The following is a 14993-nucleotide window of genomic DNA, read 5'->3' on the forward strand; positions in this document are numbered from 1 at the left end:
ATCTGTATTTTTCAATTTATTAATTTCCATAGATTCTAATAAAGATAGCTTAAGGAATTATTAGAATCTATTAGAATCTATTAGAATCTATTAGAATCTATTAGAATCTATTAGAATCTAATAAGAAAGATTAAATTGTTATCGAGGGCCAAAAGTCCCTTATAATGAATAAAAAGTTTTTTTGAGTGAGATATTTGAAATTAAAAATCACACTACATTTTCTCTTAGTTTTTCACCCCTGTAATTTACTAAAATAAACATAGAAGTTTTCAGGGACTTTCGGCCTCGGTAAGAACGTAATCTTTCATTCTGCGTTTAAATTTTTCAAAAATATTTATTAGTTTTCTCAGGATTCGAAAAAAACGAATCCCCATTTGAATAGCATTGCAGCTGAAAATACGTACCCATCCCCTTAACAGATTAGATTTGTTAATAACCTTATGATTATTCAAGTATTAAATATAATCATTGCTGTGGTTGCTTTTAAGCACAATAATAATGTCTATTGTTTGGAACATACTTATACCAAGACTGTTCCAATCGTGGTCGCCGAAATTTAAATAGGGAGTGTGTGCTGGTCATGACGTAAGAGTAATATCCTCTTATTTAAAAATAAACTTCTAATTCTTTAAGGGTTCTCTGATTATGAGTGCCGCATGAGGGAGTGGATTATTCTGCGTCAGTGTGAAGTGTTCTCCAATAAATGGTGCATTTGGGAGAACATAATTTGGCAGTATGTCATTTATCAGAGGTTAGAGATAGGAACAACGTACAATTCTGTACTCGCCTTCGAATATATACCAAATCATATCATAACTGAACCCCTTTAAAAATTTACTTTATCTTCTCCTTTCTCCAGACTCCATCTCTTCTCCAGACTCTTTCTCTTCTCCAGACTTGTGACCATCGGGAAACGTAGATAAAATCTGGACTCATCGGTAAACATTCCCATGCTTCCTAGCGAAATATTCTGGATACACGATGTTCCCTGGAAAGTTCGGGTCTTGTAGCGAGTTTTATTAAAATTAGCGTCATTTAACCGTCTTCTAACGATTGTTAAAACTATTTCACAATCACTATTATTCACAATTCATATTTTTTGTATATTTAACTGCTCATAACTATCTTTTAAATATATCCAGAGTATCCAGACAGAAACACCATAGCAAATACGTTCTAAAAACTTATTTTGCTAAGAATATTCATTAAAATTTTTGTTTTCAGAAAAAATGAATGTCGGTAACATGGACGCGGAGAACCGCGTCGTCCTCAACGTTGGTGGAATTCGACATGAAACGTACAAAGCGACGCTCAAAAAAATTCCTGCCACTAGACTTTCCAGGCTCACGGAAGCACTAGCCAACTACGACCCGATACTCAACGAGTACTTCTTCGATAGGCATCCTGGAGTTTTCGCACAAGTATTAAATTATTACAGGTAAGATAATAATATAATGTTCGAGCAATTTTGATATTGAATTGATTTCAGTTTTTTGTTTTATACACACTGTATTTCAATGTCTTTTAAATAAGACATTCAATATATTAATTTACGAATAATATTTACATGCCGATATAAACGGACATTCTCTATTTAGTTCAGCGGTTCTCAATCTTTTTGAGTCATGTACCAAATACTTTTTATTATTTTTGGTACCACCTAATTGAAATACCTGTCTAGTCAGGTGATCTAATCTATAATAATAGTGATTTTAGGTGTTTTTACGTTTTCTGTACCACTTTAAATAATGATATGTACCACCAGTGGTACATGTACCACAAATTTAATACCGCTGATTTAGTTAATCTTCTTCTTCTTCTTCTTCTTCTTCTTATGCAATCCACTAATGGATGTTAGCAATCACGTTTGACCATTTTTCTCTATCCCTTGCAGTATGTATTAGGTCTCCTATTTTTTTTAGTCCTGTCCATTGTTTGACATTACGGAGCCATGACATTTTCTTCCTGCCCACTCCCCTTCTTCCTTCGATCTGTCCTTCAATTAAGGTTTGCAGAAACTGGTATCTTTCATTTCTAATTAGGTGCACCAGGAATGCCGTTTTTCTCTGTTTAATTGTGCACGTCAGTTGTCGTTCTGTACCAATTCTTCTCAGGATTTCTTCATTTGTTATTCTTGCGGTCCAGGGAACTTTAAGGATTCGTCGATAGATCCACATCTCAAATGTCTCTAACTTATTCATTGTGTTTATTTTTAAAGTCCATCCTTCCATGCCATATAGGAGCACCGACCAAAGATAGCATTTTGTGAATCTTAGTCTTAGGTTTAGGCCAAAGTCAATGTTCGTAAAAACACAGAATATATAACCACACAGAAGCGAATCTGACTGTCGATTCCATTGATTTTGTTATGACCGAAATATTTGACCTTGTGCACCAGTTACAGAATAGAACTTGATGTTCTAAGGAATAGACCATTCCAAATTAGGTAATATTTTTGACAAGTTGTTATTAATTAAATATAAAATATAAAATTTAACTATACAATATAAATAAAATATAAAATAAAACATATATAAATATAAAATTTAACTATAAACAACTGTCACGTCGTCGCAAAAGTGAGGTTGCACCAGTTACGTTGACACATGAGCATGAAAATTATGTTACCGTTTTCGGCAGGAGTTTCGCTTCTGTATGGTTATTTATTCTGTGGTAAAGACGTTTCTGAATTTCATGAATGCACTTCTAGCTCTTTCTATCCGACAGTTAATTTCCATATCCGATATCCAGTCTGCACATAGCCAGGTTCCCAGGTACTTAAACTTTCTTACGCGCTCTACATCTTGGTTGTTATATGCTAGTCTTGCATTTTAATGTTGCCATAATTGACGGCTGATTATAAGGAACTTCGTCTTTTTTATGTTGATGCTAAGTCCCATGTTCTCGCTATGCTCTCTAATTTTATTAAGAAGGTTTTGGAGGTCTTCTATATTGTCTGCTATTAAGGCCGAGTCATCCGCATATCGTATATTATTGACCCAGGTACCATTTACTTTGATGCCGCTTTCGCATTCCTCAAGAGCTTCCTGGAAGATACTTTCTGAATATAGATTGAAGAGTAGTGGGGAGAGAATGCGTCCCTGATTTAGTTAATATATCATAAATATTCCGTTTTCGTGGACCGGCAACTTACTTTGCTAATGCATAAAAGAGGCCGGTAATTATTGGTTGCTTCCAATCGTACAAGCAGGATTTAGAGCAGGAAGATCCTGCATCGACCACATTTTCTCGCTCAACCAACTCAATGAAAAAAGTAGCTACAGACAGAGCAATACATCTACTATTCGTCGATATAACTAAGGCATATGATACCGTGTAAATTATAGCAAGTCCTGGAAAAATCCCCTATTAATATAACTTCAACAAAAGCAATGCAAAAATGCTATAACAACATTCACGCAAACATAAAATCAACAAGAGATTATCCGATAGCTTCAAGAGACTACGACAGGGATGCAGCTTATCGCCTACACTGTTTAAGATCCATATAAATGAGGTCTTAAATTAAAGGCGGAAATCAAGTTCTCGCATGGGGATATAGTTAAATGGCGACTAAACACTATACGCACTACATTTTGCTGACGATCATGTGGTGATTGCCCGGGATAAAAATGATCTAATATGTCAAAAAAATACCAGATTTGTTGTAAAAGGTATATTTTAAAATAACCTAAAAAAGGTCACACTAATACAAAACGTTTTCGGATTAAGAAATCCATCATCAGTGTTCTAAAAGCCCTAAAATTAAGTATAACCTAATCAATTGAGAAAAAAGTTAAAAAATTGACAGAGGTTTTAAAAAAACAAGAGGTCATACTTACAAAAAATAGCATGCCTGAGCCACCAAAATGTGTTGGGTTAAAACCCTTTAAATGTAAACTATTATGTTATCTTACACATTTATGTAAAATTGAAATGATGTTATATAGTCCGTCCGCTATAACTTTTCCCATGCGGTACGATTCATTTTCAATCAATTCAAGTCAAAACAGAAAGTGAACATGAAGTGAAAGTGAAGTGTGTAGTATATAGTATATACAGCATTCAAAATGTATATACACATCGACGTTCGTTTCAATTTATGTTTTGACTTAATTTGATTGAAAATGAATCATACCGCATGGGAAAAGTTATAGCGGATGGACAGTAGATATGCCTGGATGTTACCCAGGGCAACACAGGACTCTTCCCACATGGTTGGATTTTTTTGGAGAAAACTTCACATATTGGATTTCAATGGCCAACTGACAATTGAATTCAAGAGCAACCCTGAATGACGTTAAAGGATCCCCCAAACCAACGCGAAACTTTCGCAACCGCAACCTACGAGGTATCGCGGCGAATCGATAGGCACGGCGGATTATGAACGTGTTCAGACCACTTTGCGCGTAATCCGCAACGGTCGCGGCTAGCGATGTGAAATTACGTGTAATTTCAGAAATTGTAAGTTACACGTGTAAAATTACCCAAAAATTACAAACCAGATGTAATTTATGTAACTTATGTAATTTATGTTCATTGTATTAAAAAATCAATTGTTTGCATTCATATTGAATATAATAAACACAAAGTAACTACATACTTATGAAATAAAGAAAAGTGGATAAGAAATACATACAAATAATAAAGAAATGAAAACATAGGTTCTTTAGTTTTGTTTTAAGCGGCTTTTATAAATCACAACTTCCTTTTTCGCAGACAACTGGAGACCTTCTTGTTATAAAACGTCGAAGTTTCAATTGTTTGCTCTTCCAATGAGCCTTGTGTAATTTTTTTTATCTCCGGCAAATCCAGAACTGCATCCTGAAATTAAATAGGAAAGTGTAAACATAGAGAGTAAAAATAATGGGTTTATAATATAATATATACAGATCTAACTACCTTGTTTTCGGCATCTGAAGTATCCTTCTCGACTTCCGTTTTTTTTTGGGGTTGTTCTGTGCCTTTACCCTGAAATTGATAATTTTGGAATATAAACAATAAATATGTATGTGTTTACACTAATTTACCGATTTCATTAAGACGTTTTCTAAAATGTTCACTTTGCTTTGTCTCAAAATGCGTGCTGGTCTCTGTTCCCTAGTTTCCATTCTTTGATCAATTTCATCATCGGTCATTGCAAAGTCAGCAAAATTAAAATCATCGTCGGAATTTCCATTTCCTGTTGTATTTGAATGCCATGATGATATTGTCTGAAAACATAAGATTTATAATTTTTTATTCGAAAACGGTGGAATGCATTGGAAAATCGGAAAAGAAGCAAACTGCATATATCACATGCACATATCACATATCTAAAAAATGCCTAAATTTAAAATTACCTCGTCTAATTCTTCCTCTTCGGAAATATGGTTTTCAATTACTTCTATCTCCTTCTGTAAGTTTCTACCTTCTATCGAAACGTTGTTCTGTACAGTCTCTTCTATAGGATATTGACTTTGTATGTGATGTTGTCGTGAACGTTTCAGCAATTTTGAATTATATTGTATATAATTTAAATTTGCTGCCCTTTGAGTTGTTAGGCGATTTCTTCTCTTCGTATGAATGCTGCTCTGGGAGCTAAAGCTTCTCTCTGTTGCCGCAGAAGTGCACGGCATTGTCAATATCCTGACTGCAACTTTGGAGAGGCATGAATGTCCACAAAATCCTTTCCACCATGTAACCAAAGAGACATTATCGAGTATGTTCCATAAAAATGTTTCGCCAAAAAAGTCTGTTTTAGCTAAATAGTTTCCTAAATCCTCAGTAATCTTTGACACTCCTTCATCACCAATCTCTATCGTGGTCGTGGTTGACATAGTAGTAATGTATTTCATCGCTTCAATCCTTTCGGCTGATGATAAATTTGCACCAACAGACCGAGGGTTTAGTAAGTCTGCGGCAAAATGGATCGGTTGAAGGGCGTATTCCTTCCTTGATATAAATTTATCCATCGCTTCTGTTTTTTCGCAATCCGTTAGTTTCACGCATTCTAAATGAGTAGATATGTTACTACCGATTTTCGCGAAAGTTTCACAAACCAAATGAATTGACGAAGAATCTCCTTCAAGACGTGTTATTGCTTCAGTAATTGGCTTAAGCAATTCAACAAGAGCGCTAGAATTTATCCAGAATCCTTCATCAAGTAAATTTGCTTTTGCGCTGCGTATTCTATCTTGAATTGTTTTATCTGGAGATATTGCTAGACGTTGTAGGACGGACTTGCATTTAGTCAGATCTTGAAGACATTTTACATGTGAACCCCATCTTGTTTTTACAGGTAGGCTAAGAGACACTCCACACTTCATCTCATTTCTTATTTCTGTGAATTGAGCTCTCAGTACTTGACACTGGTTAATAGTTTTAACGATATGTATAATATGTGACAAATGTGTCTCTATTGAAGATAATTTCAAAATATCGCTGCACAATAAATGTAATGTGTGCGCTAAACAGCCGTATGATACAAGATGGGGATACATCTCTTCACATTGTCTCACAGCCTTCCTCATATTCTTTGCGTTATCAGTCACAATAGCGAAAAATTTTTTAGGTCCATACTCCTCCAGAACTTCAACCATTAATTTTGTTATATATTCTGCGGTATGCTTCTCTGCTTTTGTTAGTACTGATTTGACAAATAACGGTTCGGGTGTTGTAACAATGAAATTAATTACACTTTCATTTCGCAAGTTGGACCAACCATCGCATTGCAATGATAAATTGTCAGCTTGCTTAATTTTATCATTAACTTGAACTTCAACTCGCTCGTACTCTTCGGTCAGGAGACGATTTGATAACATATATCTCGATGGTAAGGTGTATGAAGGTCTAATTTTTTTAAAAAACAATTTCCAATCTTCATTCTCGGTAATTGAATGTGGTGCTGAACTGGTGTAAATAGCTCTAGCAAGCAAAATATTCAATTCGTTATTTTGTTCGTGTGTCATTCGATCACAAAATGATTGTATTCTGTTGATTTTTGTGCAAACAGGTGTTTCCACATGAATGTTATCAGAAGCAGATGTTGATGCTGTGGAAACCGTTGATGATGTACAAGCAGCATCAGTGTTATCGTTATCCAATTTTGCCGATGTGATCTTTTTCATGGATGTTTCAAATGGAAATTTAGAGTGATTCCCCTTTGACTTTGGAGTTAAAATATTGAATTTAAGTTTTATCATATGCGGCACATAAGTGCATTGTTGAAGATGAGATTTCATTCTTGTAGCATTTTTTGCATGTACACTCTTGCAAAATTTACACCTCACATTTATGGTCTTTTGATTAGAAGAACCCGCAGGTAACACTTCAAAATAAAGCCAGATATCTGTCTTACGTTTCACCATGTTTTATGACCTAAAAAAAATATTCAGGTAGACTTAAACATTAAGAAGGGAAAAAACATTATTTTTCAAAGTATTTGATGGGCACGAGGGCATAAAAAATTGTTAGGCATCCTTAAATAGAAGAAAGATTAAAATTGAATCTGTGTAACAATTTAATGAAATTCGAATAAGCAGAATACTGGATCGGACAACTACATTATTTTGCCCTCAACGTTATCAAAATTTTTTATTTAGTAAGTTATGTCAGTGTAATTCAATTACACATGCTACATGCACAAGTACCCCGTTGCTCCTATCATTCTTATAGTTATTGTACAGTAAACTAATCTAAAAAATCGAATAAAACTTGGTAAACCGAATTCAGAATTAAGTACTGTAGCCACATATAAAATGACGCGCGTTAGATTTAACGTACAGTCGATATGCGATAGGCCCGCCCCTGTGTTTCCCAATCTAAGGTTGCTATGGACATCACCGGCACGTGTTTTGCTGTTTGTAGAAATAATATATTTCTTACCTTATAGTTTCTGTGCTTCCTTATAAATAAATGTAAAGTAACCAACGCTGCGTGAATGAATAGAGAAAGAACAGTCGAAAACTAACTTATACATACACATTACACATACAATAACAGAAATGTAAACATAACCTGCCTGACTCAGACTAAGGAACGACTAACGAGCGACGAGCGTAATAGCACCCACTGGTTCGCGCGCGCCGGCACCGGCGCACCGCACTTACGACAATTGCGCGCGCATAAGTTGCCATAATATATGTAATTTTACCAGTAATTACATAAATTACGGTAATTTATGTAAATTTATCATAAGTTACGTTAAATTTCATAAATTACGTAAATTCCAAAAATTACATAAATTACATTAAGTTACGGGTATCATGTAATATTACCGTAAGTTACGTGTAATTTATGTAACGTAAGTTATGTAATTTTACAACTCACATCACTAGTCGCGGCAGAACAGCGTTCCTTTAATGAAACGCTGCATGCACGGTTTTTTCCGCTACCGTTGTAGTTTCGCGTGTTTTAAAATGGTTGTTACAGAAAAACTCATTGAAATTGTTAAACAATATCCTATAATATAGTATTTTTACTACAAAAGCGATATTACGTAGGTCAAAATTTTTGACGTAAGAGAACTGTCAAAACATGAGAATGTGACTTTTCATTATTGCCATGTTTATTATAAACATGCCATGGCAATAATGAAAAGTCACATTCTAATGTTTTGACAGTTCTCTTACGTCAAAAATTTTGACCTACGTAATATCGCTTTTGTAGTAAAAATACTATATATGATTTAACGGACGAAGATTATAACAATATAAGAAAAAATGATAAAGTCTGGAATAGTATAGGGTCAGAATTAGGAGAAAATGGTATGTTTTCATTATATATTATAATATTATTATAAATTTGTGTGCATAGAGATTACGCCCACTTAAAAATTTGGTCATTTTTGATGTCTTGTATTTCCTAAACCTGTTGGCCGATTTAAAAATATAATTTGTTCGCATTTGTTTGGCGAATAGTCGCGTCGGCTTTCGCGTCAATATGGGGAACCCTTGTCCGCTACCGGACCACCTGCGAATGTTCCGCTACGGAAAATTCGCGTCGCAAAACTTTCGCGTCGGTTTGGGGGATCCTTAAGAGCTGTCAATGCAACCTAGTTGTATTATTATTTCAGCCACAACGTTTAAAGATTATTTTAGTATTTGAGATAAAAACAGTATCAAATTTACATAAGTTAAAGTTGTTCGAAAATAGATGAAAAAATTTTCTTTAAAATAATCCATTAATTAAATAATCAAATAGGAACATAAAATGTTTACGTTACCAGAAGTTATGCAGTCAACAATACCAATAGTTGTTATGGTAGTGGTATGATATCAATACAATTAGACAAATAGTGGGAAAGGCCTTATACGTATAGACGTCTAGGAACACAAAATTGTATGTAATGTGTAAATATGTGTACAATTCTAAGGGCCGGTTGTTCGAAAGCTAATCAACAATGATCATTATCAAATATTTAATTACTATCCCCAACTGTCAATGTCAACTTTGTTTGGGTTGCTGAAAACATAATATGAAATTACTTAATCAATTATGTTAATAATTGTTATGTTAATTGAGTAACTAATCTCATAATTTTAATCAATTATGTTTTCATTAACCCAATACAAGTTGACATTGACAGTTTTGGTGACAGTAATTAAATATTTGATAGTGATCATTGTTCGAACGCTAATCTGCATTGATCACTATCAAATACTTAATTACTGTCACAACTGTCAATGTCAACTTTGGTTGGGTTGAAGAAAACATAATTATTGATGACAATTATGAAATTAGTTAATCAATTTTGTTAATAATTGTTATGTTAATTGACTAACTAATCTCATAATTATAATTAACTATGTTTTCAGCAACCCAACCAAAGTTGACATTGACAGTTGTGACAGTAATTAAATATTTGATAGTGATCAATGTTGATTAGCGTTCGAACAACCGGCCCTTAGGGCCGGTTGTTCGAAAGCTAATCAACAATGATCATTATCAAATATTTAATTACTGTCCCCAACTGTCAATGTCAACTTTGTTTGGGTTGCTGAAAACATAATATGAAATTACTTAATCAATTATGGTAATAATTATTGTTATGTTAATTGAGTAACTAATCTCATAATTTTAATCAGTTATGTTTTCAGCAACCCAATAAAAGTTGACATTGACAGTTTTGGTGACAGTAATTAAATATTTGATAGTGATCATTGTTGATTAGCGTTCGAACAACCGGCCCTTAGAGTATTAATTGAAGGGTAATTGTTTGATGACTGATTACTTGCTTAGAGGTGTAAAATGTAATTGGACCCAATATAATTTGGATAAAGATGGAATATGTAATATGATAATTAAAGAAATACTGTTTTTTGTGTCTGACTGAAACTGAGACTAAAAGTAGCTTGATGAAACTAAGTCCTCCAGAGACCTGACATCAAATTGCTTGAAAATGAAGTGATGGTAAAATATGGAGGGAGTTGGAGGGTATGAAAAGTCTGACAGAGTATGTTGTGATATTGGACCATGAATGATGTGTAGTGTGTTGTTATGGTAGGAGAGTTTTCTAATCGATAAGCTATAAGTTAAGACTAAGAAGAAGAGGTTGGCTGGAATGAGAATCAATTCTGAGAGATGTGGTGGTATATGCGATATAGGAGCTGAAATTTTCTTTTGGAAAAGTAAAGCAGGTGTGAAATAATGAGAATGTGGGAGGATGAAGTATTAAAGAGATAAAGTAGGATGTTGCGTATCGACAATTGGGAGTGAAATAGATGTAGGTGGTAGTCATGGAAGTCGAAGCAAAGAAAAGAGAAAATGTATCAGATCTGGTTTATGAAAAAAGTTGACGGTGTAGGGGTTGGAAATCTCGGTTAAATGACACATGGCGATTGACACAATTAGGACTTCTTTGCTTATCTTTAACTATTTCTAAGTCTTCATACAGGTCCAATTTTAGAAAGTTTAGAAAGTAGAAGTGTTCTCTCTTTTGGCATGCTCTAAAGGGCCCTATTCACATGCGTATTTGTCCGGCGGATATGTACGGTGGACAGATCCGTTGTTAGCTATATACATGCAGATGTGTCTCCAGACAAATTCGTTGGTGCTACACATTCACGGACAAATCTCTCAGTTGTACTTGTTCCCGCGTTGTGTGTTTATCTGTTTTCCACTGTGCTATGAATAATAAAAAACAACTAGCAATAATTGGAGGATATATGGTTTTATTTGATGATAGAAAAAAGAAAAGACTATGGCCAAACGATGGTTATTGGAAAGAAGAATGTACTCACGTATGAATTTAATTAGAGAACTCGAAAAAAGCGAACCCGAAGATTTACTCAATTTTCTGCGAATGGATAATGAAGCATTTGAAACATTATTAGGATATATTGGTCCTAGAATCGAAAGAAATAACACACACATGAGATAATCAGTAAGTAGCAGAGAGCGATTAATCGCCACGCTACGATACTTAACAACTGGACGAGGTGGTGAAGATTTAAAGTTCAGTTGTGCAATCTCCCCACAGCTTCTTGGACAAATAATACCTGAAAGTTGTTGGGAAATATTTATGGAATAAATACTGTCCGTAGATGACCTAGTTCTCTTACTCATCCTCATTTCTCTTAACTCACGTCGAAATCCAGCACGAAAGGGACCTATTTTCTTTCTTACGTACTTTATATCTGCATCTGGACAAATTTCTTGGCATTTTTCCACTAGTTTTTTATATGCGTTGTTTCGCATTTGCTGTTAGAATATCTATTCTTTACTTTTTACATTCTACAAGCATGGCTTCAACTTATATAACGAAATAAAACTTTTTCAAAATACTTTATTATCCGAAAATGCCATTTTAATGTATCTAATATAAATACACGCCTACTACCGTGGTTAGAATGAAAATTGACACAAATTTAACTCATCCGGCGAACAAATCCTTGAAACGTTCCGACACATGCGTATATGTCTGGCTCGCTGTCTGTGGTCGTCGTCTTGAACCACAGACGGCGAGCAAGACACATACGGCGTACGCCCGGATACACAACATGAGGATCTGTCCGGAGTATCTGTCCGCCGTACATATCCGCCGGACAAATACGCATGTGAATAGGGCCCTTAAGGAGCGAGAAGATAGGGATCTACAGGTCCTACCTATATATGTAGCGTTACAATCAGAACATTGTAATCTATACACACCACTACGATCCATGTAGTTGATAGGGTCTTTAGAATTGGTAAAGATCTACCATAAAAAAACCAAGAGTACGAGATATTATGAATAAGAAAACAAACATAATAGAAGAAATCCAAGAAAAACAGCTTTGCTGGTGTAGTCATGTACAGAGAATGGAGGAATATCGACTCCCAAAGCTGATAATGGAATGGCAACCCGTTGAAACAAGGAAAAGGGGCAGACCGAAAACTACCTAGATAGATGGAATCCAGAAAGCAATGTTTGAGAGAGATCTACTACCGGGAGATTGGACAGATCAACGCGGCTGGAAGATAGGAACCGGAAGGCGCAGGATGCTATAAACCGGTGATATATGTATAATTGACAATTATGTTTATTTTGTTGTTGTTTTCTTCTGTAAAGAAAAATATTAGTGTTATATGCAATATGTTTTTACATATAAATTCCACCATTGTACAAATAAAATTAATAAACACGGCATGACATCTTACCTTTTATAATATCAACCTGTTTTATAAATTTTTCTGTTTATTATGCAAATAAAAGTTTTATTAAAATAACTTTTTCTTTATGATCCATTATAGTTTGTGTAATTTAGAATTTTAGAGGCCTCTAAAAAGTACGTTACTAAATTCGTATAAACCACCTTGCTTTATATCAAAATAAAGTCTTTTATAGAGTTCATAAAGTTACTTGGTAACTAGTGTATATGTATATGTTTAATGTCATTGTGTTTTAATATCGTTCATTTTGCTTACCTGGATGTTTTAATAGGTACATGTTGTTTTAGTACACGATGTTGACATAGAGCTGAAATTGAATGGGAATTGTTAACAGATACGTAATGTTCATAAATCAGATTTTGGATTACGTGATTCATTTGGCCTATGTAAAAGATCGGGTGCAGTCGGTAAACAATGTGTATTTCGTTTGGAATCTTGTCTGTGACTGATCGAGTGATCGGACAAGGGATGAAAGCTTTTGTTTGGGGGGGGGGGGTTCATTTTTTATCTTGATTTGAGAATCTTGTTGATGTCAGTGACTCGTTTTATGTAAAGAAGAAAATTTTTCGTATGATGAGGGTCTGAGTCTAATGTGATTTTATCCGTAACTATTTTTGATGAGGGCTTGTTTCAAAGAAGAGAGCTTGCAAACGTATCCTTGTCTCTAGATCAATACACCTGTGCTATTGAGCTTGAGCCTGAAACCAAATACCTATATGTGCATTAACAGACAAAAATTAATTGAACAAAAATGTTTCAAAATGAACTTAAATAAAACAAAAGTGATGACAAATCAAGATATAACAATCGACTTAGATGGCAGCGAGATAGAAATTGTCGAAAAGATACTTGGGTCACACGATCAAACAGAATCAAACGGCAGAAATAACTAGAAGAATCCGAATGACTTGGGCAGCAGTAGCAAGACTTAGTGATGTGTTGAAAAAAAAGGTACCAATAAATCTAAAGAAAAGGGTATTGAACAGTTGTATTCTACCAGTTATGACCCATGGAATGGAGACGAATACTTTAGTGAGGCAAATAAAAAGGGAGCACTGGCAGAGTTTCTCAAAACAGATGGAACACGACTTCTACGGAACACAAAAAGAAGTATGGAGAATGATCAGAGGGGAAAGAAAGGAGATGAACGAATTAATAAAAGCGAAACACATTCAGAAGGAAACATGGCAGACTACTTTCGATCTCTATTTGCTAAAGGCGACGATAATGAACCACCAACACCTGAACTTACGACAAACGAAGAAATAAACATCGAGGAGGGAGAGGTAAAGGAAGCATTAAGAAAATTAAAAAACAGGAAATATCCAGGAGAGGACAGAATATCGAACGAACTCCTAAAGTACGAAGGAGAAGATCTAATTAAACAACTATTAAAACTAATACAAACAAGAATGGGGATCAAGCATCCTAATACCTTTCTTCAAAAAAGGAGACAAATCAGACCCGGAGAATTACAGAGGGATTAACTTATTAAACACAACATTAAAATTAACAACAAAAGTGATAACAAACAAATTGAATGAAAGTATAACATTAGCAGAAGAACAACAAGGTATTAGGTCGGGAAGGTCATGCACTGACGCTATTCTTGTTCTCATGATCATTTTTCAGTGCGTCATTAATTATGACGTCACATACTGTATTGGGTGTGTCGAGACTTATTTCATGTAATTATTGACGAATCTGACAGATGCCAGAATCGTACTTCGCCATAGGTGAAAAGCTTGTGGAATTAAACTAATTAGTAATTTAGTAGATTTGATTTTTACACAATATGTTAACATGTAGGTATTTTTTATAAAGGGGAATAAAATTAAAGAGTAAACAATATTGTTAATTAAATTTATAAATATGGAAACATTAAAAAATGACACAAAACTATCCATAAACTGTGTTATTATCTTCTTCTCTAGGTTCTGTCTCCGCTTCAAAAGTTGGCAATCATCAGAGAGATCTTTATTTCTGAAACCGCGGCTCTAAATAATTCACTGTTATTACATCCAAACCAGTTCCTAAGGTTCTTCAGCCATGAGTTACGTCTCCTTACTATGGATCTTTTTTTTTGCATAATGACCTGGAGTATTAGATATACATCTCTCATCACATGTCCCATATATCTCAGTTTTCTTCTTATTGGTTAGTTCTTCTCGTTCCCTATGCGTAAGTCTCATTACCTCCACGTTGGCTATTCTATCTACTCATGAGATTTTTAGCACTCTTCGGTACATCTCGAATGTCTCTAGTCTCCTCACGTCAATGACTAACTTTTAACGAACTAAATTCTAAACCAAAACACAAAATAATGCACAAAAACGTTGTGAAACACAAGGGAAGTCGAA

At 34.6% G+C, this 14993-nt stretch overlaps 1 protein-coding gene across 1 annotated transcript in view; it reads left to right on the plus strand.

Annotated features, from left to right (window-relative positions):
• The first annotated feature begins 1229 nt into the window (after positions 1-1229).
• The window catches only part of LOC114338162 (potassium voltage-gated channel protein Shaw), a 99970-nt gene continuing 86206 nt past the window's right edge, over positions 1230-14993 (plus strand). Inside the window, exon 1 of the mRNA XM_050656015.1 lies at positions 1230-1438. Within this exon, the coding sequence (XP_050511972.1) occupies positions 1230-1438 (209 nt within the window). The remainder of the gene's footprint in view (positions 1439-14993) is intronic.

The sequence above is a fragment of the Diabrotica virgifera genome, chromosome 7 (assembly GCF_917563875.1).
Source record: "Diabrotica virgifera virgifera chromosome 7, PGI_DIABVI_V3a".
Taxonomy (NCBI): domain Eukaryota; kingdom Metazoa; phylum Arthropoda; class Insecta; order Coleoptera; family Chrysomelidae; genus Diabrotica; species Diabrotica virgifera.